The following is a 25,825-nucleotide window of genomic DNA, read 5'->3' on the forward strand; positions in this document are numbered from 1 at the left end:
CTTCCACTTCTCAGCACAAGCCTGGATATCATCCAGGCCTTGCTGCATGTGGACATGGACTGCTTCAGTATCTGAGGAGTTGTGAATGATGCTGAACATTGTGCAATCATCAGTGAACATCTCCACTTCAGACCTTATGATGGAATGAAGGTGATTGCTGAAGCAGCTGGAGATGGTTGGGCCTAGGACACTACCCTGAGGAACTCCTGCAGTGATGTCCTGGAACTGAGATGATTGACCTCCAACAACCACAACCATCTACATTTGTGCTTGGTCTGACTCCAACCAGCAGAGAGTTTTCCCACTGATTCCCATTGACTACAGTTTTACTAAGGCTCCCTGATGCCACACCCAGTCCAATGCTGCATTGATGTCAAGGGCAGTCACTTTCATCCCACCTCTGGAGCTCAGCTCTTTTGTCCATGTTTGAAACAAGGCTGTAATGAGGTAAAGAGCTGAGTGACCCTGGCAGAACCCAAATGATTGTCAGTGAGCAGGTTATTGCTGAGCAAATGCCGCTTGAAAGCACTGTTGATGAGCCCTTCCTTCACTTTACTGATGGTCGCGAGTAGTCTGATGGGTAATTGGCCGGGTTGGATTTGTCCTGCTTTTTGTGTACAGGACATACCTGGGAAATTTTTCACATTGTCGGGTAGATGCCAGTATTGTAGCTGCACTGAAACAGCTTGGCTAGGGGCATGGCAAGCTCTGGAGCACAAGTCTTCAATACTGTTGCTGGAATATTGTCAGGGCCCATAGCCTTTGCAGTATCCAGTGCCTTCAGCTGTTTCTTTATCACATGGAGTGAATTGAATTGGCTGAAGACTGGCATCTGTGATGTTGGGGGCATCTGGAGGAGGCCGAGATGGATCATCCACTCGGCACTCCTGGCTGAAGATTGTAGCAAATGCTTCAGCCTTATCTTTTGCACTGATATACTGGACTCTCCCATAATTGAGGATGGGTATATTTGTGGAGCCTCCTCCTCCAGTGAGTAGTTTAATTGTCCGCCATCATTCATGGTTGGACATGGCAGGATTGCAGACTTGATTCATTGGTTGCGGAATCACTTAGCTCTGTCTGTTACTTGCTGTTTATGCTGTTTGGCACACAAGTAGTCCTGTGTTATAGCTTCACCAGGTTGACACCTCATTTTTAGGTATGCCAGGTGCTGCTCCAGGTGTGCCCTCCTGCACTTTTCATTGAACCAGTGTTAATCCCCTGGCTTGGTGGTAATGGTAGAGTGTGGGAAATACCAGGCCATGAGGTTATAGATTGTGGCTGAGTACAACTCTGCTGCTGCTGATCGCTCACAGCACCTCATGGTTGCCCTGCCTTGAGTTGCTAGATCTGTTTGAAATCTATCCCAATTATCACGATGATGGAGGGTATCGTCAATGTGAAGACATTAGCTCCTTCCACCACTTATCCACAGTGGCAGCAGTGTGTAGTGTCTACAAGATGCACCGTAGCATCTCACCAAGGCTCCTTTGACTCCACCTTCCAAATCCATGACCTTTACCACCAAGAAGAACAAGGGCAACAGATGCATGGGAACACCATAACCTGCAAGTTCCTCTCCAGGCTACACACTATCCTGACCTTGAATAAAATCACTGTTCCTTTCCTGTCACTGTGTCAAAATCCTGGGACTCCCTTCCCAGAAGCACTGTGGGCATACATGCACCAGATATATTGCAGTGGTTCAAGAAGGTGTCTCACCACCTCCTTCTCTGGGGCAATTTGGGATAGACAACAAACGCTGGCCTTGCCAACGACTCCCACATCCAGCAAACAATAAAGACAATTGCTGGGTTTAAATTTGAGATTGATAGCTTCTTGTTAACCATGGGTATGAAGGGATTTGGGGCAAGGTTAGGAATTAGGTCACAAATCAGCTATGCTATCACTTAATGTTTCTGGATTTTCACACTTTGTTTGATAATGTGGCTCACAGGAGAATTCAGTGGCTTCATGTAAAGGAAGTAGAACAACGTGGCTAGAAATTCAATGATGTTTGTTTTTCTCCATTTTGTGTTCACAGATCCAAACTCCAAAATCACGGAGCTCTTGATAAAGTGGGATGATTTCCAGCTGTTCCAGTTGACAAAATTTTACTGGGACAGACTAGAACAGGCGATTGAAGAAGGGGTGGATGGAGTCAGCTCATTGATAACATACGAGAAGATTTTCAATGGAAAAGAACATCGGGTAAGTGGGAGGATTGCAATGAGTTTGGATTATTTAAACATTACAGAAGTTGCAGAATGTAAGGATGATAGAAGACCAAGATCCATCTAGATCATCTAACACCCAGGCAGTCACATGCTGATAATGGTGATAAATCAACTTCCAATAATTAGTCTACACCAGAACCAAGCATGAGGTGAGGAAAGCCTCAGAGCTTTGGGAACCATAGACCCAAAGTGATCTGTTTCTTCCAAGCATACAACACTTACCACTTACAGATACAGCAGCATTGTGGTTATGTTACTGAATTAACAAGCTAGTAGCCTGGACTCATACTCCAGAGACCTGAACTTAGATCTCACTGTGACAGTTTGTAAATTTGATCTAAGGTAATTAGATAATATTGAATTGTCATCAAAAGCCATCTGGGTCGCTCATGTCCTTTAGGGAAGGAAACCTGCCGTTCTTACTCATCCTGACCTGTATATGGCTCCAGACACCCAGCAACATGGCTGAATCTTCACTGCCCTCTGAAATGGTCTAGATCAACATGCAACACAGCTATAAAAAGGTGTAATAAGAGCACCCAGCATTGGATTCAGTCACAGCTCAGTCGACCATGCAAAGTCCCCACTAACATTGAAGGACTTGTCACAAATGTGACTAATAAAACAACAGCCTGACATAAGAATAATCCTGTCAATATGACCATCAACCAACATCCCAGACTCTTCTGCTGCTATTCCTGGGTATGCCCTTTCCCACTAGATGGATCCACCAGAGATGGCAGCCTAGGGGTATACAGTAACCAGGGAGAGTCCTCAATATAGACTCAGAACCACAGGAAATCTCTTGGCATGGGGCCAAAGATAGACAACAAAACCACCTGCTGATTATTGCCCTCCTTCAGTTGATGAATATGGACTCCTCCAGATTAATTAGAAAAAGCAAGGACAGAGAATTCACTATAGGTGGGGACTTAATTTCTCCCATCAAGAATGGCTCGGTAGCACCACTAATGACAGAGCTTTCTGAGTCCTGAAAGACATATCTGCCAGACTGGGCTTGCAGCAGTTGGCCAGAGAACCAACAGGAGGTGAAACTCTATTTGTCCTCACCCATCTACCTATTGCAGATGCATCTGTCTATGACACAATAGGAGTGACCACCGCACAGTCCTCGTAGGAAATGAAGTACGGTCTTCAAACCGAAGACACCTCTCATTATGTTGTGCGATAGTATCACCATGCTAAATGTGATGGATACACAATAGATCTACTGTCTCTAAACTCACTATCCACAAAGCGCTGTGGGCCATCAGCTGCAGAATTATGGTAAGGCATATCCATCACTCCACCATTTCAATCAAACCAGGGGCTCAACCCTGGTTCAATTAATGTGTAGGAGAGCGTTGCAGGATCAGCATCAGGGGTGTATATAAACATGAGATGCCAACCTGGTGAGGCCACAACACATCACCATAACATATATACTTCACATCTCTCTTCACCCAAGAGAATGAGGATGAAGGTATCGAACTCGGGGATAGAGACTGCAAGGTTCTTGAGCAAATTGACATCGGGAGTGACAAGGTATTGGAGTTGTTGGCAGGCTTAAAAGTGGACAAATCTCCAGGTCCGGATGATGTGTCCCCCAGACTGCTGAGGGAGGCAAGGGAGGAGATCGCAGGGGCTCTGACTCAAATTTTTAATTCCTCTCTGGCCACGGGGGAGGTTCCAGAGGACTGCAGAACAGCTAATGTGGTTCTGCTGTTTAAGAAGTGTTATAGCGAGAAGCCAGGGAACTACAGGCCAGTGAGCCTCACGTCAGTGGTAGGGAAACTATTGGAGAAAATTCTGAAGGAGAGAATCTATCTCCACTTGGAGAGGCAAGGTTTGATCAGGGATAATCAGCATGGCTTTGTCAGAGGGAGGCCATGCCTAACAAATTTAATTTAAATTTTTGAGGAGGTGACCAGGTGTGTAGATGAGGGTAATGTAGTTGATGTTGTTTATATGGATTTCAGCAAAGCCTTTGACAAGGTCCCACATGGGAGACTTATAAAGAAGGCAAATGCACATGGGAGACAGGGTAATTTGACGAGGTGGATTCAAAATTGGCTTAGTTGTAGGAGACAGAGGGTGATGACAGAAGGATGCTTTAGTGACTGGAAGCCAGTGTCCAGTGGCGTACCACAGGGATCTGTGCTGGGTCCCCTATTATTCATCATTTATAAAAATGACATAGATGACAATGTGGGGGGTAGGACTAGTAAGTTTGCGGATGACACAAAGATTGGCCGGGTGGTTAACAGTGAGGTTGAGTGTCTTGGGCTACAGCAAGATATAGACGGGATGGTCAAATCCGCAGATAAGTGGCAGATGGAATTTAACCCTGTAAAGTGTGAGGTGATATACTTTGGAAGGAGTAATTTGACAAGGAAGTATTCAATGAACGGCATGACACTAGGAAGTTCTGAGGAACCAAAGGGACCTTGGCATGTGTGTCCATAGATCTCTGAAGGAGGAGGGGCATATTAGTGGGGTGGTGAAAAAGGCATATGGGACACTTGCCTTTATCAATCAAGGCATGGATTACAAAAGTAGGGAGGTCCTGTTGGAGTTGTATAGGGATGAAAAATTTAAGTTATGAAGAGAGGTTGGATATACTCGGGTTGTTTTTGTTGGAGCAGAGAAGACCTGAGGGGTGACCTGATTGAGGTGTACAAGATTGAGGGGCATGGACAGAATAGATAGGGAGCAACTGTTCCCCTTAGTTGAAGGGTCAGTTACGAGGGGACATAAGTTCAAGGTGAGGGGCAGGAGGTTTAAGGGGATGTGAGGAAAAACGTTTTTACCCAGAGGGTGGTGAAGGTCTGGAATGCGCTGCCTGGGAGGGTGGTGGAGGTGGGTTGCCTCACATCCTTTAAAAAGTACCTGGATGAGCACTTGGCACATCATAAAATTCAAAGCTATGGGCTGGTAAATGGGGTTAGGTAGGTAGGGCAGCTGTTTCTCACGTTTGGATGCAGACTCGATGGGCCGAAGGGCCTCTTCTGCACTCTCATGATCCTGTGATATTCAGAAGCAAGTGATCCCACAACCGACAGTGCATATAGCTTTGCATTCCTGCCAGACCAGTAATATTGTGGTGAACAGCTAAACAACTAACTGGAGGAGAAGATTCCACAAACATTCACATAATCAATGATTGGGAGCCCAGCACGAGTGCAAAAGATAAGGCTGAAGCTTTTGCAACTATCTTCAGTCCGAAGTGTTTAGTGGATGATTCATCCACTAGGTTCTAGTTCCCATTATCACTGAAACAAGTCTTCAGCCAATTTAAATCCCTCCACATGATGTAAAGGAGCAACCGAGCTCACTGGATACAAGGTCCCCAACAACATCCCGGCTGTAATGCTGGAGATTAGTGCTCCAGGACGAGCCGCAATTCTAGTCAAGTTGTCTCAGTGCAACACTGGCATCTCCCTGATAATATGGAAAATTGCACGGGAATATCCTATCCATGAAAAGCAGGACAAATCTGAGCCAGCAATTGCAAATCCATCAGTCTACTCTCAGTCATCAGCAAAACAATGGAAGGTATCATCGACAGTGCTTTGAACTGGCCCTAACTCAGCAATAACCTGCTCACCAATATTCAGTTTGGGTTCTGCCAGGACCACTCTGCTCCAGACCTAATCGCAGCTTTGGCTCAAACATGGCCAAAAGAATTCCAGAGGAAAGGTGATGGTGTTTTCCCTTCACATCAAGGCAGCATTTGAGCTAATGTGGCATCAAGGTGTCCTCACAAATTGAAGTCAATGGGAAACAGCAATCATATTACTTCTCAACTTCTTCCAGTGAGGACACGCCCAGTTTACACAATAGCTCCTCGCCCAACCCCTCCATCCTCTCAATCGTTCCAGTTGTTCTCTTCAGTAGCTCTCATAACCTTGTTGTACTGAGGCAATCAGGACTATACACAGTATTCTAAGTATGGTCACACCAATGTTTTTAGGAAGTTGCAAATTACCTCACACTTTTGGCTCAATATTGCCCTCTTAATACACCCCAACACCTAATTTGCTTTCCATGCTGCCACTGAGAATTGTTCCCATATCAGATAACGGAATCACCAAATCTTACAGAATAGAAATGGGAAAATGGATAGAACTGCAAATATTGTGAATCTGACACAATGATATGAAACTGAAAACACCCAGCAGATCCATCATTATCTGTAAAAGGATAGGAGAATGATTCAGGTTTATCTCTATAAATAAAAGGAAAGAGTTTGATGAGGCTGCGAAAAGGAGAGAACAGGGAGGGTATAGTGGGAAAGCCTTCACCATCCCCTTCTCTAGGGTCATTAAGAATGAGTAACAAATGCTGACTTAGCCAGTGATGCCCACATCTCGTCAAAGAATATTTTAAAACTCCTGTCCCTGTTTCTCGCTCTGACAGTCACCCCTCATGGGTGAACATCAGGTAATTGAGTTCATTCACTGTGTAATTTCCTGCCTCTATACTCGGTGTGGAACGTAACTCCCTTTTCCTACTGTTAGACATTGGAAAAATTGACCCCATTGTCTGCTTTCCCAGCCACAAACTCCATCTTCTCACCACTTGATTGGATTTCTCCCCCTGGTCACTGACTAAAGCTTAGCCAGGCTATCTGGGATTTCAGTGTCCAGCTTCAAGCTGAACTCCATTTGCTGCAAACTTGCCAGCACAAAAATGTCCGACTTCTCTCCACATAACACTGCAAATCTCTACCCCTATCTCAACACTTCTCCTCAACCTTCATCCATGGATTTGGAACAGTTGAGTGTGGAGGTAACCAAGGTAACCTTGCACCCTCTGGAATGTTAAGCTACTCAGATTCTGCTGCCTTTACCCTGTAACACCCCAGGTCCCAGATATCACTTATGTGCTCACAAACCTATAATATCTCCCAGTACTCAGATGCCTTCAATTTAAAATTCCCATTCTTCTTTTTAAATAACTTAATGACCTTGACCCTTTTGTTCCTTGTAAGCTGCTCGAGTCCTGAAACCTCCCATTGGAATTCTCCATAGCTCTGACTCTGGCCTTATGAGCAGCCTCTCCTTCACAGCACCACAGTGTTCAGTTAGCTTGGGTCCCACTCACTCTCAACACCTATTCACTTCCCACTCCTTACCAAGTGTTCATACTCGTAGCAAATTTGCAGAAATATCAAGCTTCTGAACTTTCAGTTACTGAGGGGGAAATTGATCAGAGTGATTGGAGTTTTCACCATTATTATTGGTCGATTCTCCTGACAGATAAATCAACAGTACTGGTTTGGTTCAGTCAATGGTGATTTCTCTGCCAGTTTTCATTTTAAGATTCCTATTCTTCTGTTAAAATAACTTAATGACCAGAGTTGTCCCTTCCCTTCCAGCAGAGATCTGATTTGCTGCTATTTTCTTGCTGAGTAAATGAGAAACTGTAACAGCAAGAAGTCAGTGTGAGGAAACAAGTGGATCATATTGCCAATCAACAATTTGACAAAGAAAACTCATCACACTGATCACATTAAAATACTGCAGATTGTCAATGATTCCTCACTCTCCCCAAATTGTATTTCAGACTTCTGGCTTAGTTTATTCACATTTATTTGCTGTTAATGACTGAAATGAGATGAAGATGATTTTTAGTGAATGTTCATTATGCATCAGTTCTCGGCCCAGTGACTGTTTATTGTGCTCAAAACAATTGGAAATGCCATCACTGAGCAGATCCTTTCCTTCTCATTTGCAGTGTTTATCTTTCACTCTGATCCTCAATATATTCATTCTTATTCTTTGCAGAAAGTCACCGAGCTCATGGATAAGGGAAACCGGGTGGACAGTTCCAAGCTTCTCCTAAGTCTGGTGATGGAGAAAGGCTCTCGGGCCCGAAGGGTGATGTGGGAATCCTTTGTGAAAGTGCATCATGGGGTCCCAAAGTTGGATAAAATAATAAAAGAAATACAGGAACTTGGTACGGTAAAATCACACAGTGAATTCAATTTCAGATTCAAACATTGCAGATTTTGCTATAACATGTCAGAGATCTGATTTCATGAAAGTTAATTGCTTTAAACAGGTTCTGATCCATTTGATTATATGAACATTGGAAGAGGCTTATCTGAAGTACCCAGTCACCTGAAAGGTAAGAGATGAAATGGACATTTCAAACCATTTCACTTTTTTTATTCATTCACGGGATGTGGGCTTCGCTGGCAGTGCCAGCATTTATTGCCCATCCCTGTTGTCCTTGAGATGGTGGTGGTGAGCTGCCTTCTTGAACCACTGCAGTCCGTGTGGTGTAGGTATGCCCACAGTGCTGTTAGGAAGGGAGTTCCAGGATTTTGACCCTGCGACAGTGAAGGAGCGGCGATATATTTCCAAGTCAGGATAGTGAGCGACTTGGAGGGCAACCTCCAGGTGGTGGTGTTCCCATCTATCTGCTGCCCTGGTCCTCATAGGTGGTAGTGGTCGTGGGTTTGGAAGATGCTGTCTAAGGAGACTTGGCGAATTCCTGCAGTGCATCTTGTAGATGGTACACACTGCTGCTACTGTGCGTCAGTGGTGGAGGGAGTGAATGTTTGTGGATGTGGTGCCAATCAAGCGGACTGCTTTGTCCTGGACAGTGTCCAATTTCTTGTGTTGTGGGAGCTGCACTCACCCAGGCAAGTGGGGAGCATTCCATCACACTCCTGACTTGTGCCTTGTAGATGTTGGACAGCTTTGGGGAGTCAGGAGATGAGTTACTCATTCCATGATTCTTAGCCTCTGACCTGCTCTTGTAGCCACAGTATTTTTGTAGCTAGTCCAGTTCAGTTCCTGGTCAATGGTAACCCCGAGGATGTTGGTAGTGGGGGATTCAATGATGGTAACACCATTGAACATCAAGGTGCGATGGTTGGATTCTCTCCTGTTGGACATCGTCATTTTCTGACACTTGTGTGGTGTGAATGTTACTTGCTACTTGTTAGCCATGCTCTCCTGCACTCTTCATTGAACCCCTGGCTTGATGGTATTTGTAGAGTGGGGGATATGCTGGGCCATGAGGTTACAGATTGTGTTCGAGTACAATTCTGCTGCTGCTGATGGCCCACATCGATGCCCAGTCTTGAGTTGGCTGGATCTGATCGAAATCTATCCCATTTAGCACGGTGGTAGTGCCACACAACACAAAGGAGGATATCCTCAATGGGAAGGCGGGACTTCGTCTGCATAATGACTGTGCGATGATCACTCCTACCGATACTGTCATGGACAGATGCATCAGCGGCAGGCAGGTTGGTGAGGATGAGGTCAAGTATGTTTTTCCCTCTTGTTGGTTCCCTCACCGCCTGCTGCAGACCCAGTCTAGCAGCTATGTCGTTTAGGACTTGGCCAGCTCAGTCAGTAGTGGTGCTACCGAGCCACTCTTGGTGATGGACATTGAAGTCCCCCACCCAGAATACTGCGCCGTTGCCACCCTCAGTGCTTCCTTCGTTCAACATAGAGGAGAACCGAATCAGCTGAGGGAGAGCGGCACGTGGTGCTCAGCAGGAGGTTTCCTTCTCCACGTTTGACCTGATGCCATGAGAATTCTTGGGGTGTGGAGTCGATGTTGAGGACACCCAGGGTAAATACCACTGTGCCACAACCTCTCCTGACAGGACACCCAGTCCCATGGATAAGGATGGATATTATCTGATAATGTGGGACATTATCTCCATGAGGATGGGCTAGCCTGTGAGACAGCCCTCCCAATTTTGGGAGATGTTAGTATGGAGGAGTTTGCAGGGTCGACAGGGCTGCGATTGCCGTTGTTGTTTCCTCGGTCGATACCGGGTGCTGCATCTGGTTTCATTCCTATTTTGTGTTCCAACTGCGTGCGAGGCCATTGCAGAGCTCACTGCAAAGAGCTAATTGCTGTGGGTCTGAAGTTGCATGGAGGCCAGACCAGGTAAGGACGGCAGATGGGTTGAACCAGATGGGTTTTTACAACAATTGACAATGGTTTCGTGGTCATCATTAGGCTTTTAATTCCAGATTTGTATTGAATTCTAATTCTACCATCCACCATGTCGGGATTCGAACCCAGGCTCCCAGAGCAGTACTCTGGGTCTCTGGGTTACTAGTTCAGCGACAACACCATCGCCTCCTTTCTGAGAATGCGAATGATTGGAACGTTTGTTTTAGAGATTCTCAGATTCTGAAAATCAGATGCTGGGAAACAGGAGATTGAACATGATGAGGATTTGTCATTGATCCTCAACTATGGACATATTCAATTTACAATTCATATGATATGATTTCTGTTGTATTCTGTAAATATGTGGGCAGTGCATTTTTTGACTTGAGTTTTGACCAGCTGCTGTTTGCTATTCTGATATTTTATACACAGCTGCCAGAATCCCACTATGCTGCGAATCATAATGCAAACCTGTGTGTGCACGGATTCTCTGGGCTCTCAGTGAACAGCTGGGCCTTGAGCCAGATGTTACGGGTTCCCTGCACCCAAGAAATCATTCCCATCATTAACAAATCAAATGCTGAGCAGGAAGATCGCAGAAGGTCCATCAAGCCAATTCCACACCACAATGGCTCAACCATGATGGCTAAACAGTTCTTCCCGCTGCAGCCTCCCACTCCCCCACCCCTGCCACTCTCAAGGATCAGGCAATCTGCTGGTCGAGGCAAAAATAGAAAAGCCCAGAGTCAGTGTGGGAAAACGTTCCCTCGTATTCTTCTCTGACCTCCTCAGTTGATCGAATCCAATTCAGGAAATCACGTTGTCCAGTTGTTACCTATAAGCCAGTTACTTTCTACATGATGCGATCTCTGTCCAAGTCAGGAACTGGTCCAGCTCCCTCTTCAGAGTCAGCACCGACCATAGCAACTGGAAACTCATTCCAAAGGCTCTCAGTTCTCTGGGCAGAGAAAAGAAACACTGAATATGCTTTCTATTCCTACACTTACATAGTTTAAACTAATCCTCCCCAATTTGATAAACTAGCATAATCTATCAATCAGGACTCTGTCTAGGCATTCATGTATTTACTAGGCCTCTGTAAATTAGCGTAAATCTTTGCTGCTTGAAAGTAAATAAATAAAATCCTTGAGCCCGTCTGAGTAGCTGAGCTTCTCTAAGCTGGGAATCATTCCTGCAGCTCTCCTTTGGAACTTTTCCAATGGTACTCTATTATCCACCATGTAGTGGTAACCAAAACTGTGAACACTATTGAGATGTGGTCTGACCAGGAACCTGTACAGGCAATGTGATAGCCTTTGTTTTATACTGATTGGTTCCATTAATATAAACTCAATACTTTGTTTGCTTTACCTACAGTTTTTCTACATTTATCATGCTCCTTCAGTGATCTGTATGCAATAACATCAAGATTTTTTTTATATCTCACCCTGTCTCAGTATTGTTCCCTGTAAATGATGCTTGTATTCAATATTGGCCCAATCAATATGTATGAGGTACAGTTATCTGAATGGAACACTGTTTGCCTATGATTGTCCACAGTTGTAGCAGATCTAAACGTTTTATTGGATTTGATCGCCCTCTACTATGTTAATCTTCAAATTGATGTACTTGTCATCTGAAAACGTATATATTGTACTCCTAACACCCTACTACTTGTGCTCCTGATTCATATTTTCACCCTTGTCCAGCTCATGAATACAGATTGTCAAAAATCATGGGTGTAGGACCAACCCTCGGGAGAGATCACTTGTCACATATCTTTCAATTAAATTTTAAGTTCGGGATTGAAGAGATTTCCTAATCCAGAGTTTCAAATTTCAACTCAAACTCCATAAAATGAAGTAACCTAGTGTGAGGATGCTTATCGAAGGCTTTCTGAAAGTCTAGGGTGACAATGTCCACCAGATTTCTCCCATGCCCTATCCTAGTGACTTCCTCAATAAACTCAACCAAATTTGTTGGACACAAGCTAATTTTTTTGAAGTTGTGTTGTGAATTTCTAATGGCCTCTTCCTTTTCCCAGTGATCATAAAGAACATTCCTTATTATCCCTTCCACCATATGTCCCTTTTTAAATGGTATGGATAATGTTAAAGAAATTTGAAACATTACATTTTTATTATTTCACGGAACAGAATGAGAGGTCAGAAAGTCTTTGATCCGAAATGAGAATATCTACAGATATTCACACAACAGAACATTAATGTGGAGAAATGTTGGGAAAGAGGAATATTCAGGGTGACTGGGAATCTACTGACCCATTTCCTCATGGCGGTGAAAGAGTGTTCACTATTCTACTCAAAGAATAATCCTACAATTCACGGGTTGTGTTTGAACCCAATGTAATAATTACAATAAATATATTTTCAATTTCCCAAAACTACATTGTGGGAAAGTAGGAGCAAAATTAACTATTTGTAAACAGTTCAAATGAACTGTGAATGTTCCTGCTCTAATGTTACATGGAGTGAAGTAGGTAGTTGTTCCATTTCTAGTTCTGATCAGTAAGATGACAGGACTATTATAAAAACACAATCAATGTATGCATGTGTAAAACTCCTGAAAAATTGTTAGCGATTTTCTGAAACGCAGGACAACAGGAAAAGGATTATTCTTTTTGAGTTCTCTGCCCGAAGGCAGGTCCGACTCACAGCTAAACCATGGTAGGGCAAGGAGGCAGGTCCAAGATCCACCCCAGCTGGAATGGAATCGAGCCCCATGCTGTTAGCACCAACCTGATCCACACTGGCTGCCCAGAAAACTGAGCCAATCGGCCCCAATATCTCAGATAACCTGCCCACATCCTGACAGAATACCAGAAGGAATCTTGCTCTCCAAGTGCACAGTGATATCAAAGATAACTTGCTGAAGGCAGGTTACAATAACAGTGGGACTCCTGAACAATTACAGTCACTCCCTCTCCCATTCCTACCCAATGTCCTATTTACCATTGCTGCAGAAGATTGGCTTCGCTGAGGATTTCATAAACTGATTGACAAGAACATCTACTACCATATAACCAGGGCCTTTGTGGATTTGTAATGAGGTGACTAGAGTAAGGGCAGGTCAGAGAGTGTTAACCATCAGAGAGAAAATATCACCTTTATAAAATCTCCATGTTCAGTAAATATTAGAACCAAGTGACGACTTTAAATTTTTCTTGGTCATTGCTCACTTTCAAGCGAGGTTTCCAATAATTGAGCTTTAATTCTAGCACAAACTTCGATTGAAACCGTAAAATGAATCTATCTATTTAGCAAGATCATAAGCCTTTTATGTTACTACAACTAACATTTTTTGTCTACTCTAATTGAAGGTGCTCAACAGAAACACAAGGAGATCCTCCGGGTTCAAACTGAAACATTGAGAGTGAACACTATCCTAATAAAGGAGAAGGTTAAGATTTTCCAGCTGGTTGATCGATACGCTGAGCTAACGATCATTTCTAATGTTCGAGATCGGACACTTGTAGAACATGAACTGCTGGCAAGAGGCCGGGACCATGAAGAGTGGAGAAAGAAAGATCTCCGGAGAGAACTGGAAAAAATCCGAACTGATCAATTGTTCCAGAGCAGTTTTTCCCTGAGAAAATCTAAATCTGGGAATTCAGCAGCAGTGAGTGGAGTCCCAGGGATCGGAAAAACAACAATGGTACAAAAGATTGTTTATGACTGGGCCACTGGGAAAATATACCCAGACTTTCAATTTGTTTTCAGTTTTAAATTCCGGGATTTGAACAATATTAACAGTAGAATAAATTTGAGGAATTTGATACTGGATCAGTATCCTTACTTCGGGAATATTCTGGGAGAGCTCTGGAAGAGCCCAGAGGGATTGCTGTTTATATTCGATGGTTTGGATGAATTCAAGGACAGGATTGATTTTGCTGACAATCGGAGAAATACAGAACCTCAGTTCATGTGCACAGATCCCGAATGCTGGTGTGAAGTGTCTGACATTGTGTACAGTTTAATACAGCACAAGCTGCTCCCAGGATGTTCAGTGCTAGTGACCAGCCGCCCCACTGCATTACATTTATTGGAAAAGGCTGAGATCAGTGTCTGGGCTGAAATCCTGGGATTTGTTGGTGATGAACAGAAGGAATATTTCAACAAGTTTTTTGAAGATCAGACGGTGTCAGCAGCTGTTTTCAAACACGTGGAGGAGAACGAGATCCTGTACACCATGTCCTACAACCCTTCCTACTGCTGGATCCTCGGTCTGTCACTGGGTCCCTTCTTTACACAAAGAGACAGGAAACACCAGCAAGTTCCCAAGACCATCACCCAACTATATTCCTACTATATTTACAACATTCTGAAAAACCATGGCCGAGAGATTGAAAGCCCCCGTGATGTGTTCCTGAAGCTTGGTGAGATGGCCTTCACAGGAGTCTCTGAGAAGAAGATTGTGTTTAGAAATGGAGATTTGATCCAGTACAATCTGCAACCTTCCCAGTTCCTGTCTGGGTTCCTGATGGAACTTTTGGAGAGAGATGATTCTATCCAGTGTGTGGTTTACACGTTCCCACACCTCACCATCCAAGAGTTTGTAGCTGCAGTCGCACAATTCCTGAGTCCCAGTCCCATGGACATCCAGAAACTCCTCAGTGAAGCGGACAGTGAAGAAGATGGGAGATTTGAGATATTTCTCCGTTTTGTTGCTGGTCTCTCCTCCCCACAGTCAGCTCGGCCCCTGGAGGAGTTTCTGAGTCCATTTCTTCATCAAACAACCTGTCGAGTGATTGACTGGGTGAAGGAGAAGGTTAAGGGTCAGATTGGAAACACAGACACTGAAACTGGTAAAAGGAACCTCCTGAACACATTCCACTACCTGTTTGAGTCTCAGAATAAAGCACTGGCTCAGGCCACAGTGGGATCTGTGGAAACACTTGCATTTAGTCGATTGCGACTGACCCCGATTGACTGTGTGGTCCTGTCTCATGTCCTTGGACTCTGTGATTCAATAAAACACCTCAATCTACAGTGGTGCAACATTCAGTGTGAAGGACTCCAGCGGCTGGAACACGTTCTGTACAAATACCAGAAGCTGAGGTAATTGCTTGTTTGGTCCTGTAGCTCGTATTTTCATTATTGAAGTCAAATTTACTATCTTATAAATGAGAAAATAAATAACTTCCAGTTCAAGAAAAAAGAGGCAGAGCCAGAAAAAACTTTACAAAATAGGATGAGTGTATAATTCCAAATTGGAAAATAAGAATAATGCCTTTGTGAACAAATTGTTGATATACTTAATGGTCAATTAAATAGTTTAAGCGTGGGATTTTGATGATAAGAAATAGTGCTAATTATTTACAAACGGAACAGAATATAGACAGTCTAAGGATAATAAACACCGTGGAGATAAAAATAACTTAAATAATAATTATAAACCATATCAACTGTAAGCTGTACTGATCACAAGGGGAAATAAATCGTATATATCATCATAATTAATCAAATTGTTTCTGTCGGGAGGGTGAAATATCTTAAATTTAGATAATTACCTAAGAAGACTTTTCGAATTCTAATTATTTAAATTTGCTCCCAATTCTGTTCATTTAATGTAGAAACCTGCTGCTGATCTATAAGTTCGAATTCCCAATTGCACGTTCATACCCAGAATGCAGACACACGCTGGACAACTGGGAGGTATTTTCAGGAATCTGTACCACTGACTGGTTCTTACACAGAGTGGACAGTCTTTGGTAGAACTGACAGTTGGTATAGAACAGGATTTTCTGATAATCCACCCCATATCTGTGAAACTGATGTAAGCAGTTGGAAATTCCCTTGAAATGTAATAAAAGCTGCACCTGCAGTAAATGTCGTTGTTATTTAATGGGGAATAACGTGGGAAACACCCCTCCCATATCAACTAGGGGAACAGGCACATGTCAACTTTGTAACAGGACAGAATAAACTTTCCTTGTTGCATAAAACCCAGCGGATAGATTTTACAGCAGCAGTTAGCACACTTTGACAATATCCAGCAATAGCTGGAAATCAAGATGTGGAAGGGAGAGAGGAACCTGGTGAAATTAGAATCACTAAGGAAGCAGTGCTGAGTGAACTGATGGAGCTGCAGGCTGACAAGACTCTGCATCCTGATGGGCTTCATCTTAGGGTCTTAAAAGAGATGACTAATGAGGTAGTGGATGCGCTGGTGTTAATTTTCCAATATTCGCTAGGTTCTGGAAAGGTTCCATCAGATTGGAAAGTAGCAAATATAACCCCTCTATTCAAGAAGGGAGTGAGACAGAGAGCAGGAAACTATAAGCCAGTTAGCTTGACGTCTGAAGTGGGGAAGGTGTTAGAATTGATCATTAAGGGGGTCAGAGCTGGGCACTTAGAGAAACTCAAGGTAATCGGGAAGAGTAAACATGGTTTTGTGAAAGGGAAATCATGTATAACCAATTTAATGAAGTTCTTTGAAGGAGTGACATGTGCAGTGATAGAGGGAAGCCTGTAGACATACTGTGCTTGGATTTCCAGAGGCATTTGATAAAGTGCCGCATCAAAGGTTATTGCATAAAATAAAGACCATGGTGTAGGGATTAACATATTAGCATGGATAGAAGATTGGCTGGCTTTCAGAAAACAGAGGCTATGCATAATTGGGTCCTTTTTCCGATTGGCAGGATGTGATGAGTAACTGCCGGGAGTGCTAAATTTAAGGAGCACAGGTTCCATTTCAAACCCATATAAATTAGAATCATTTTTTTCGTCTGCTTAGTGTCCTGCTGAGTGTTGTATTTATTTGTTGTCCATCATATAGGGCTATAAAATGGGCATTGTGGGCTCACACCTCCTGAATGTGTAATATCCACTTGTTCACAATTTCAGATTACTGAATGGCATGCTGGACCCTCTATTAGTAAAGTGCATGGCGGCCTGGATACTGTGCAAATCTCTCATCATCACATTCTACCCAACTCCCACCCTCCAACTGGACCAAATCTTTAAAGACACTCAGACATTGTCACTGGCAGTGAAGCCTTTGTACATCATGTTGTCTTGGAGGCCAAGCCAAACTCTCTTTCCTCCTGCCTTCGTGACTGTGCCCTGCAGCACACTGGCACAAGATTGCACATACTGAGGCCTTACTCACCCTAGCCACCTTCATGAGGTCAATGAGGCCCTTCTGGCATTGAGGCCAGGTTCTCCTGACAAGCCCAACAGCTCCTGCTTCCCAGACAGCACGTGTTTGGCTTGGCTTCTTCCTCTTCCCACCGGATGGCATCAGCTCCTCATGTTGGTTGGACACTGCATGTAGGAGGGCTCTGAGTGAGTCCTCATTAAATCGAGGGGCTGGTTTGACCCTTCTCCCCTGCCTCTCCCCTCGCTGCAATGGCGCAGACATCTCTGAAGGAAAACATGCAGCAACTAGACAACTCCTCCATGCAACGGTTCAAAAAGAATGCCAGCTCTGTTCTGGAAAAGTTTGGAGACAGCAGAACTCATAAATAAACACTCAGCTGAACAGCCTGGAAATAGCTGAAGTCCCAGTGAGCCTCCAAGCTGTAAACAATGCCAGCATTTGTTACGTCCTCTGACACTGCCCCATTCCAGAGGGCCCATTAAATTACTGACTGTGACTTTGTTTCGGGTCAAGGCCAATGACCTCAAAGGCTGGATATGCCGCCCTCCAATACTGATTGGGCAGATGGTCGCCCCCTGTTGGCCTGAAACCCACCCTCCGTTCGCAATTGGATCAATTAACCGATCATACGCCAAGTTTGAATGGTGGGTTCGGAGATCCGCCCACTTTCGGGTCAAGTTCCCCCTCCCCCTCCGTACAGGAGCGGATTATTCAGCCCCATGTGTGGGGATTCGGAGGGATTAGGGCTTAATGCTAAATCAAGTGGGGGACACCCCTTCCCTGTCAACGAGGAGAACAGGGACATTTCAACTTTGTTAAGGGGAGAGAATAACATTTCCTTGTTGTATAAAATCCAGGGGGATGGATTTTAAAGCAACAGTTAGCAGAGTTTCACAATATAATTCACTCCGAGGTGTTGTACAGAGTAATGTAATGCACAGAGTTATGAAGGACTTCGAATCACTGCTTTAATTCTTGAAAAATTGGGTCGTTCTCATAAAAGCCCAGAATTAAGGAAGAACAGAAATGAGACAAGTTTCCTCAAACTTGGCCGGCCAGTCACTGAGCTTCAGGAGAGTAATTCTGATCATCAGGGATTGAGGCCAAACTGGGGGACATTTAGAGGCTGCACACAGACAACTCTCTGTCTAATAAATATTGAGAGGGGTGAAAGTGGCATTCACCAGTAGTCAAATTAGTGATAGTGAATTGTTCACCAGTTTACACTGCTCATTGTTTCCTTTTCCCTTCAATTGAAAGGAAAATCAGGTGAGCTGTAGTATGGGCGGGTGATCCAATATCACCCATCATACACTATCGACAAAAGATCAAATTACCCCCAATAGATTTAATTTACAGTAACAGTAAAATCTCTGCATTGATTTCTGATGTTGCTTCCATGTTTCCTGTGATATTGGGAAAAACAATTGAATCTGATCTGAGTTTTTATTCAATGTAATTACATTTCGGGGCTCCCCGAAGGAGGGAAACAGAGGCAGCGGAGGGAGGAGGCGAAAGTGCCAAGAATACTGGCACCGGCAGTGTGTCAATTTGAAGATACTGATGCTCGTTTCATCATGAATCACCAAGAGTAGGCGGGTTGGGACAGGAATCTCAATTAAGACAGTTGAGAACTTTGTTCAGCACATAATAAGGTTTGAGATTTAAAGTTCTAAAGGAGCGGACAGTTTATCTGTTCATCTGAAGGAAAGTGGGCACAGAATGGGAGCCAGCCATGGCTGCCACAGCCTGATAAGAAGGTCAGTGGGGCAGGCACTTAGTAAGGGGGTTCCTTGGTGCTGCTGAGGTGGCAGGGAGAGTGGAAACTCAGGATTTGAATGGGGTTGTCACTCCCAGCAGTGCGGAGGGAAACTCAGGATTTGAATGGGGTTGGCACTCCCAGCAGTGCAGAGAGAAACTCAGGATTTGAATGGGGTTGTCACTCCCAGCAGTGTGGAGGGAAACTCAGGATTTGAATGGGGTTGGCACTCCCAGCAGTGTGGGGGTAAAAGAGGGAGAAAGGCTGCCAAGAACAATTGAGAGGCCACCTTCCCAGAAGGATGGCTCCAGCTGTCAGATGTTGGATGAGGGGCAACACCCTCCACAGGGAGGGCAGAACCCCAGGCTTCAGAAGGGCACGGGAGAGGAAAGAGGGGCAGGAAGGCAACAGAGGCCAAACATTCAATACAGGAACTATTGCTGAAGACGGAGCTATCAAGGCCCAGTGATGGTGGATATTGTGACCCTTCAGGCAGTGGCCACATACATCTGTGCCCTCAATGCTGAATACCTCACAGCGCTGGTCACAGTTATTGTGGCATTGAATTCCTTCACTTCTGGCTCCTTCCAAGGTTCAGGTGTGGACCTTAGAGACATGTCACATGTGGCTGCTCACCAGGCCATCTCACAGTTCATGGATTCACTTTTTGCCAGAGCTGGACAGCGCATTCATTTAATAACAGGGAGGCCTTGCAGGGACACAGGGATTCCCCCAGGAGCAGGGTATCACTGATTGTACCCATTGGCCATCAAGGCACCCAGTGACTGGCCAGGGAGATCCATACAGGAAGGGCTTCCACTCCCTCAATGGCTCGTCTGTGACCACAACAAAAACTTCCTCCATGTGTGCACTCACTTTCCTGGCAGCTGCCATGATACTTCATCCTCCAAAGTCTGTGCCCTAGAGGATAACGGATATTCCTCGAAGTGATGTTACTGAGCTCTCTGTGGGAGTCCCAGAAAGAGGCACAATGGCTGGACAACCATTGAACAGGACATCAGGCTTCTGAAGATGTGATTCCAGTGCCTGGGCCAGTCGGGTGGTGACCTCCAATCCCCTCTTGCAAGTGTCTCTGTCAGTGTGGAAATCCGCTGCATTCTCCATAACATGGCTCTCCAGAGAGGTGTGGACCTTGAGGACAATGAGGCACTGGGGTGACACAGCTCATCGAGGGAACAGCAGGCTGTGAGAGAGGAGGTGAAGGGAGAGGACGCTGAACAAAGTGGAGCCCCTGCTGCATGATGAGGTGGCTTCCTCCTGCCCCCCTCGGGGAAGAGGTACAATCTCCTGATCTCTCCCTCAGGACACCCAGCAGCCTCAATGATGGCTGCCAAGTGAACAGGAAATCTGTCTCCATGACAAATAATGACGTCTCCATGTAAAAATCATAACTTTAATCACTTTCCCACCAGTTGTGGGTTTCTGACCCAAAATAACCCCAGCTCCTGTTCCTTGCCTCCATTGTGAATATTCAGCCTGTTTTAATGTGTTTCTCACTTCTCTGTTTAGACTGAGTTATAATAATCTGGGAGATGCAGGTGTGAAACTACTGTCTGTGGCCCTGAGGAATCCAGGCTGTAAAATACAGGAACTGGAGTAAGTGCCAGACTATGTGAGTTTGTGTTTGTAATAGCCGGATGTCTGACAGTGTGTATTTTTATTATTGGTATCAGGATTTTGGTTATTAACAACACTATGTACATTATTATGGGTATCAGTAACAGGATTGATATTAATCAGTGGGGTGAAAATGGACATGGAAATGGCAGGGATGAACAACAGGTAAAATTACATTTTCTGGCGTCTATAGGAACACCTGATATTGAGGTCTATTGAAGCAGACCCATATTGTAGATGACTGATGCAGTGCTGGCTATTCTGCAACTCCATACATGTCCAATTTCACCCCTGCCTGTATTTTGTCCAGATTTCCACTGTTTTCCCTCCCTCTGATCTCCAGACTGTGTAACAACTCTCTCACAGATTCTTGTGCTAAGGATCTTGCCTCTGCTGTCAGTACAAACCAGTCACTGAGAAACCTGGACCTAAATAATAATAAACTGAAAGATTTTGGAGTGAAACTACTGTCTGCAGCTCTGAGGAACCTGGATAGTAAAATTAAGAAACTGAGTTAAGTACATAAGAACATAAGAAATTGGAGTAGGAGTTGGTCATTTGGTCCCTCGAGCCTGCTCTGCTATTCAATAAGATCTTGGCTGATCTGCTTGTGTTTCGAATTTCACATTCCTATCTACTGCTCATGATCTTTGGTTCCCTTGCCTAACAAGAATCTATCCAGCTCTGCCTTAAAAATATTCAATAACCCCGCCTCCACCACCTTCTGAGGCAGAGTGTTCCACAGTCTCACAACTGTCTGAGAGAAAAAAAAAATCATATCTGTCCTTAAATGAAAAAACCTAATTTTAAAAACAGTGACTCCGAGTTCTGGACTCACCCACAGGAGGAAAAATCTTTTCCATGTCCACCTCATCAAGACCATTCAGCACCTTATATACTTAAATCAAATCACCCCTCACGCTTTTAAACTCCAGTGGAAACAAGCGCAGTCTGTCCAACTTTTTCCCATAAGACAACCCACTCATTCCAGGTATCAATCTGGGAAACCTCCTATGACCTGCCTCCAACCCATTTACATCCTTCCTTAAATAAGGAGACCAAAACTACACACTATTCAAGATACGGTCTTACCAATGCCCCGTATAACTGAAGCATAACATCCTTACTTCTCTGTTCAATTCCCTTTAATAAAGGACAGCATTCCATTAGCCTTCTGAAATACTTGCTGTACCTGCATCCTAACTTTTTATGACTCATGTACTAGAACACCTAGATCCATCTACACCTCGGAATTCTGCAGTCATTCCCTGTTTAAATGATACTCTACTTTTTTATTCTTCCAGCCAATGTGAACAACTTCACATCTTCCCACGTTATAATCCGTTCGACAGATTTTTGCTCCCTCATGCAACTTATATATATCCACCTGCAACCTCCTTCTATCCTCTTCACAACATACTTTGCAACTTATTATTTGTGTCATCGGAAAATTTAGCTACCATGCCATCACTCCCTCCATGTGAATCATTGATGTAAATTGTAAAAGGTTGAGACCCCAGCACAGATCCCTGCAGGACTCCGCTCGACACATCCTGCTTTTCGGAAAAAAGACCCATTTATATATTAAGATAAAAGCAAAAAACTACGGATGCTGGAAATCCAAAACAAAAATAAAATTACCTAGATAGACTCAGCAGGTCTGGCAGCATCTGCGGAGAGGAGCAAAGTAAACGTTTCGAGTCCGTATGACTCTTCAACAGGAATTTCTAACATGCTTTCTCACATCCCACAGCTGCAATGTAACACCTGTCCTGCCCTTCTAACCTATGTTATTTAGTTAACTAAACTGAATGACTTTATTCCTGTGTGTGCTACAATTTACTGTGCTTATTGAATGTGAGCACCACTGACAACTAAAAGTTATATGCTTCTTGAATACACAGGTATGTGTTTTAGGTGCTTGTTTTAATTTTTTTTAACGCATGTTTAAATTTTAATTTTAAGGTTTTAAAGTTTTGGATTTTTTAATTTCAAAGTCTCAGTTATTTTTATTTATAGATCGACCTTAACTCCCACTCCAGTCTAAGCGCGCACACTGTCCCTTCCACTGGGCACTTACCGGCCAATCAACGCACTGCCTTCCTGTGACGTCACAATTGCCTTTCCCCCACCACTGCTGCCTGACAGCAGCTGAAACGGTGCATTCCTCAGCTCCCGACTGCCCCCTGCAGCTCCGCTCCCACTCCCAGCAAGGTCCCAGACTGTGAGATTGTGTTTATAATGACTGTATGTCTGATGCTGTAAATTATTACGAGTATCAGTAATAGTGTCACTAACAAACACTGCACATTATCATTACTACAAGTATTAGTGTTGTTAATAAACACCACGGATTTATTCTGATTCATGAAATGTTTCTCTCTCTGATCTCCAGCCGGATAGTAACAGCCTCACATATTCATAGCTTCCCTCTCAGCACAAATTGGGCACTGATGAGTCTGGACCTGAGTTACAACAAACTGCAAGATTCAGGAATAATACCTTTAAAAATCATTTAAAGTCATTCTCAAAGACAGGAATCAGAATTTAAAAATGGAGAAAACGATTATTGCTTCTACAATTCCCATGGTGGAATTTTATGGTCCCTCTCGCCAGCGGGATTTTCCAGACCCCGCCGAAGTCAATGGATTGTGAACGGCCCATCCTATTTTACAGCCCCTCCCGTTCTGTAAAATTCCCCCCCCATATTGTATTCTTACATTTTTAGCTTAGGTTAATTAGACATTCACATTATAGATCTTTAAACTTGAAAGCTTCTCAGTTTGTAATAAAAGTATAAAACTTCCATAAATATATTGGTATGACAGATAATAAACTATCAAAATGAATAAGCTATCACAGTCTGTGACTCCCAATAACCCAACAGTAAAATTCAGAAACTGTGTGAGATGTTGTTTCTGATAACGGGGTGTCGAACACTGTACGGTATCATTAGTATCAGTCATGGTGTCATCAACAACAACACCAACTTTCATTCATATAGCAGCTTTAATATAGTTAATTGTCCCAAGACACTTCACAGGAGTGTTATCGAACAGACTTGGGCAGTGTGGAAAATGAGATATTAGGACAGGCAACTAAAAGCCAAGTCAGGGAGGTAGGTTTTAACGAGAGTGTTAAAGGAGAAGAGAGGCGTAGAGAGGTGGAAGGAATTAGGAAGGGAAATCCAAAGCTTGGGGCTGAAGAGCTCAAGGTGCAGCTGCCAATGACAATAATTTCCATATTTAATAATCTGAATCATAAACACGTTATTATTAGTATTGGGAATAGTGTTATTTAAAATAAAACTTATTAATAGGCACATAATTAGCTTGGCAGCGAAGTTAAAGCCCAAGTAATAAAAGGCACTGTGACAGCATGGATATAAAGTTGTCTGAGTGACAGGAAACAGAAAATAGTTGTTAATGGTTGTTTTTCAGTTCGAGGAAGCAGACAGTGGAGCTCTCCACCGGTTGCTTCAGGACGAGCAGTATTCATTTCTTGAACTATGTTAATGACTTAGACTTGGGTGCACCTAAAAATGAGGTGCCAAACTGGTGAAGCTGCAACCCAGGACAACTTGCAGGCCAACTAATGGGAGAAGCACGTGATCCCACAACCAACCGATAAGATCAAAGTTTTGTACACCTGTCACATCCAGTTGTGAATGGTGACGGGCGATTAAACAGCTCACTGGAGGAAAAGGCTTCACCAATATTCCCATCCTCAATGGGGGAGGCCAGCCACGTCTGACGATTATTGACTCAAACAGTCCAATTTAACTGGGTCAGACCCATTCTTAGACCATTAAAGTTGGCTTTCCCCATATTAATTATTCTTACTCTGGACTGTTCTTTGTTTTATTCCATAGTCAGCTTAAACCTTATGATACAGTGATCACTCCTTTATACTTGATCCACTTGGCCCATCTCATTTCAAAGAATCATGTCAAGCTGTACATCCTTTCTCACACTGGAAACACGCTGCTGTAGAACCATTTCCTGGTCACTCTAGGAATTCTTGCCCCCCTCTGCCTGTCACATTAATACTATCCCAGTCTATATTTGGACAATTAAAGTTCCCCGTTATAACTACTCTTTAATTCTTGCACCTCTCTGGAATTTCCTTGTAAATTTGTTCTTCTCCATCTTTCCCCTAGTTGGTAGCCTATAGACTAGCAATGCAATTGCACCTTTTTTGTTCCATAGATCAAGCCATATAAATTCTGTCCTTGTCCTCTTTGGATCATCCCCTTTCTCCAGCACTGAAATATTCTGCTTCATCATTCCAACCACCCCATTCCATTTTCTCCCTTTCCTATCTTTCCTGAATACCCTATATTCAGGAATAGTTATTACCCAGCCCTGCCATTCGCTGAGTGAGGCCTCTGATACTGCCACAGAACCATATTTCCACATGGCACGTGCACCTGGAACTCACCAATCTTATTTACCACACTCCATGCATTCACAAACATGCTCTGTAACCCTGATTTAGACTTTATTGTCTTCCCCCTTACTCTGTACAGACTTAATAACTTACTATTTCCTACTCTAGTGCTATATATTTCTCCCAGTATTCCTTGGTATTCCTCTCTGCTATTACCTCCTGGTTCCCACACTCCTGCCAAGTTAGTTTAAACCCTCCTCAATACCAGGAGCAAATCACCAGGCACTCAGCTCCAGCTCTGTTTAGGTGCAATCCATCTGGCCTGTAGAGTTCCCACCTCCCTCAGAGCTGGTTACAAAGTCCCAGCAATTCTAATTCCCTTTCCCCTGCCCCATCTTTCTAGCCACTAATTCATCTGCTTACCCTCCTATTTCTGTGTTCACTTGTGCGGGATACGAGGAGTTATCCAGAGATTACTGCTTTTCAGGCCGCGCTTGCTAATTTCTTACCTAGCTCCCTAACTTCTGTCTGCAGGGAAACAGTCTTAGTATAGGCTACTGAACTTTAAGTACTGATACTTCACTTAAGGGGTTATGAATCTTTGGAATTCTCTATCCCAGAGGGTTGTGGATCTCCATCGTTGAATAAATAATTCTAAGGCTGAGAGAGACAGGTTTTTGTTCCCTCATGGGATTGAGCAACATGGGGAGTGGGTGGGAAAGTGGAGTTGAAGCCCTAGGTCATCCATGAT

At 43.8% G+C, this 25,825-nt stretch overlaps 1 protein-coding gene across 1 annotated transcript in view; it reads left to right on the plus strand.

Moving 5' to 3' along the window:
* Window positions 1-25,825, plus strand: part of LOC144672030 (NACHT, LRR and PYD domains-containing protein 3-like) — a 977,887-nt gene that overhangs the window by 14,533 nt on the left and 937,529 nt on the right. The window contains exons 4-8 of the mRNA XM_078533970.1: window positions 2,045-2,211; window positions 8,027-8,198; window positions 8,304-8,369; window positions 13,504-15,241; window positions 20,578-20,664. Coding sequence (XP_078390096.1) covers window positions 2,045-2,211; window positions 8,027-8,198; window positions 8,304-8,369; window positions 13,504-15,241; window positions 20,578-20,664 — 2,230 coding nt within the window. The remainder of the gene's footprint in view (window positions 1-2,044; window positions 2,212-8,026; window positions 8,199-8,303; window positions 8,370-13,503; window positions 15,242-20,577; window positions 20,665-25,825) is intronic.

The sequence above is a fragment of the Cetorhinus maximus genome, chromosome 35 (assembly GCF_964194155.1).
Source record: "Cetorhinus maximus chromosome 35, sCetMax3.hap1.1, whole genome shotgun sequence".
NCBI classification, from domain to species: domain Eukaryota; kingdom Metazoa; phylum Chordata; class Chondrichthyes; order Lamniformes; family Cetorhinidae; genus Cetorhinus; species Cetorhinus maximus.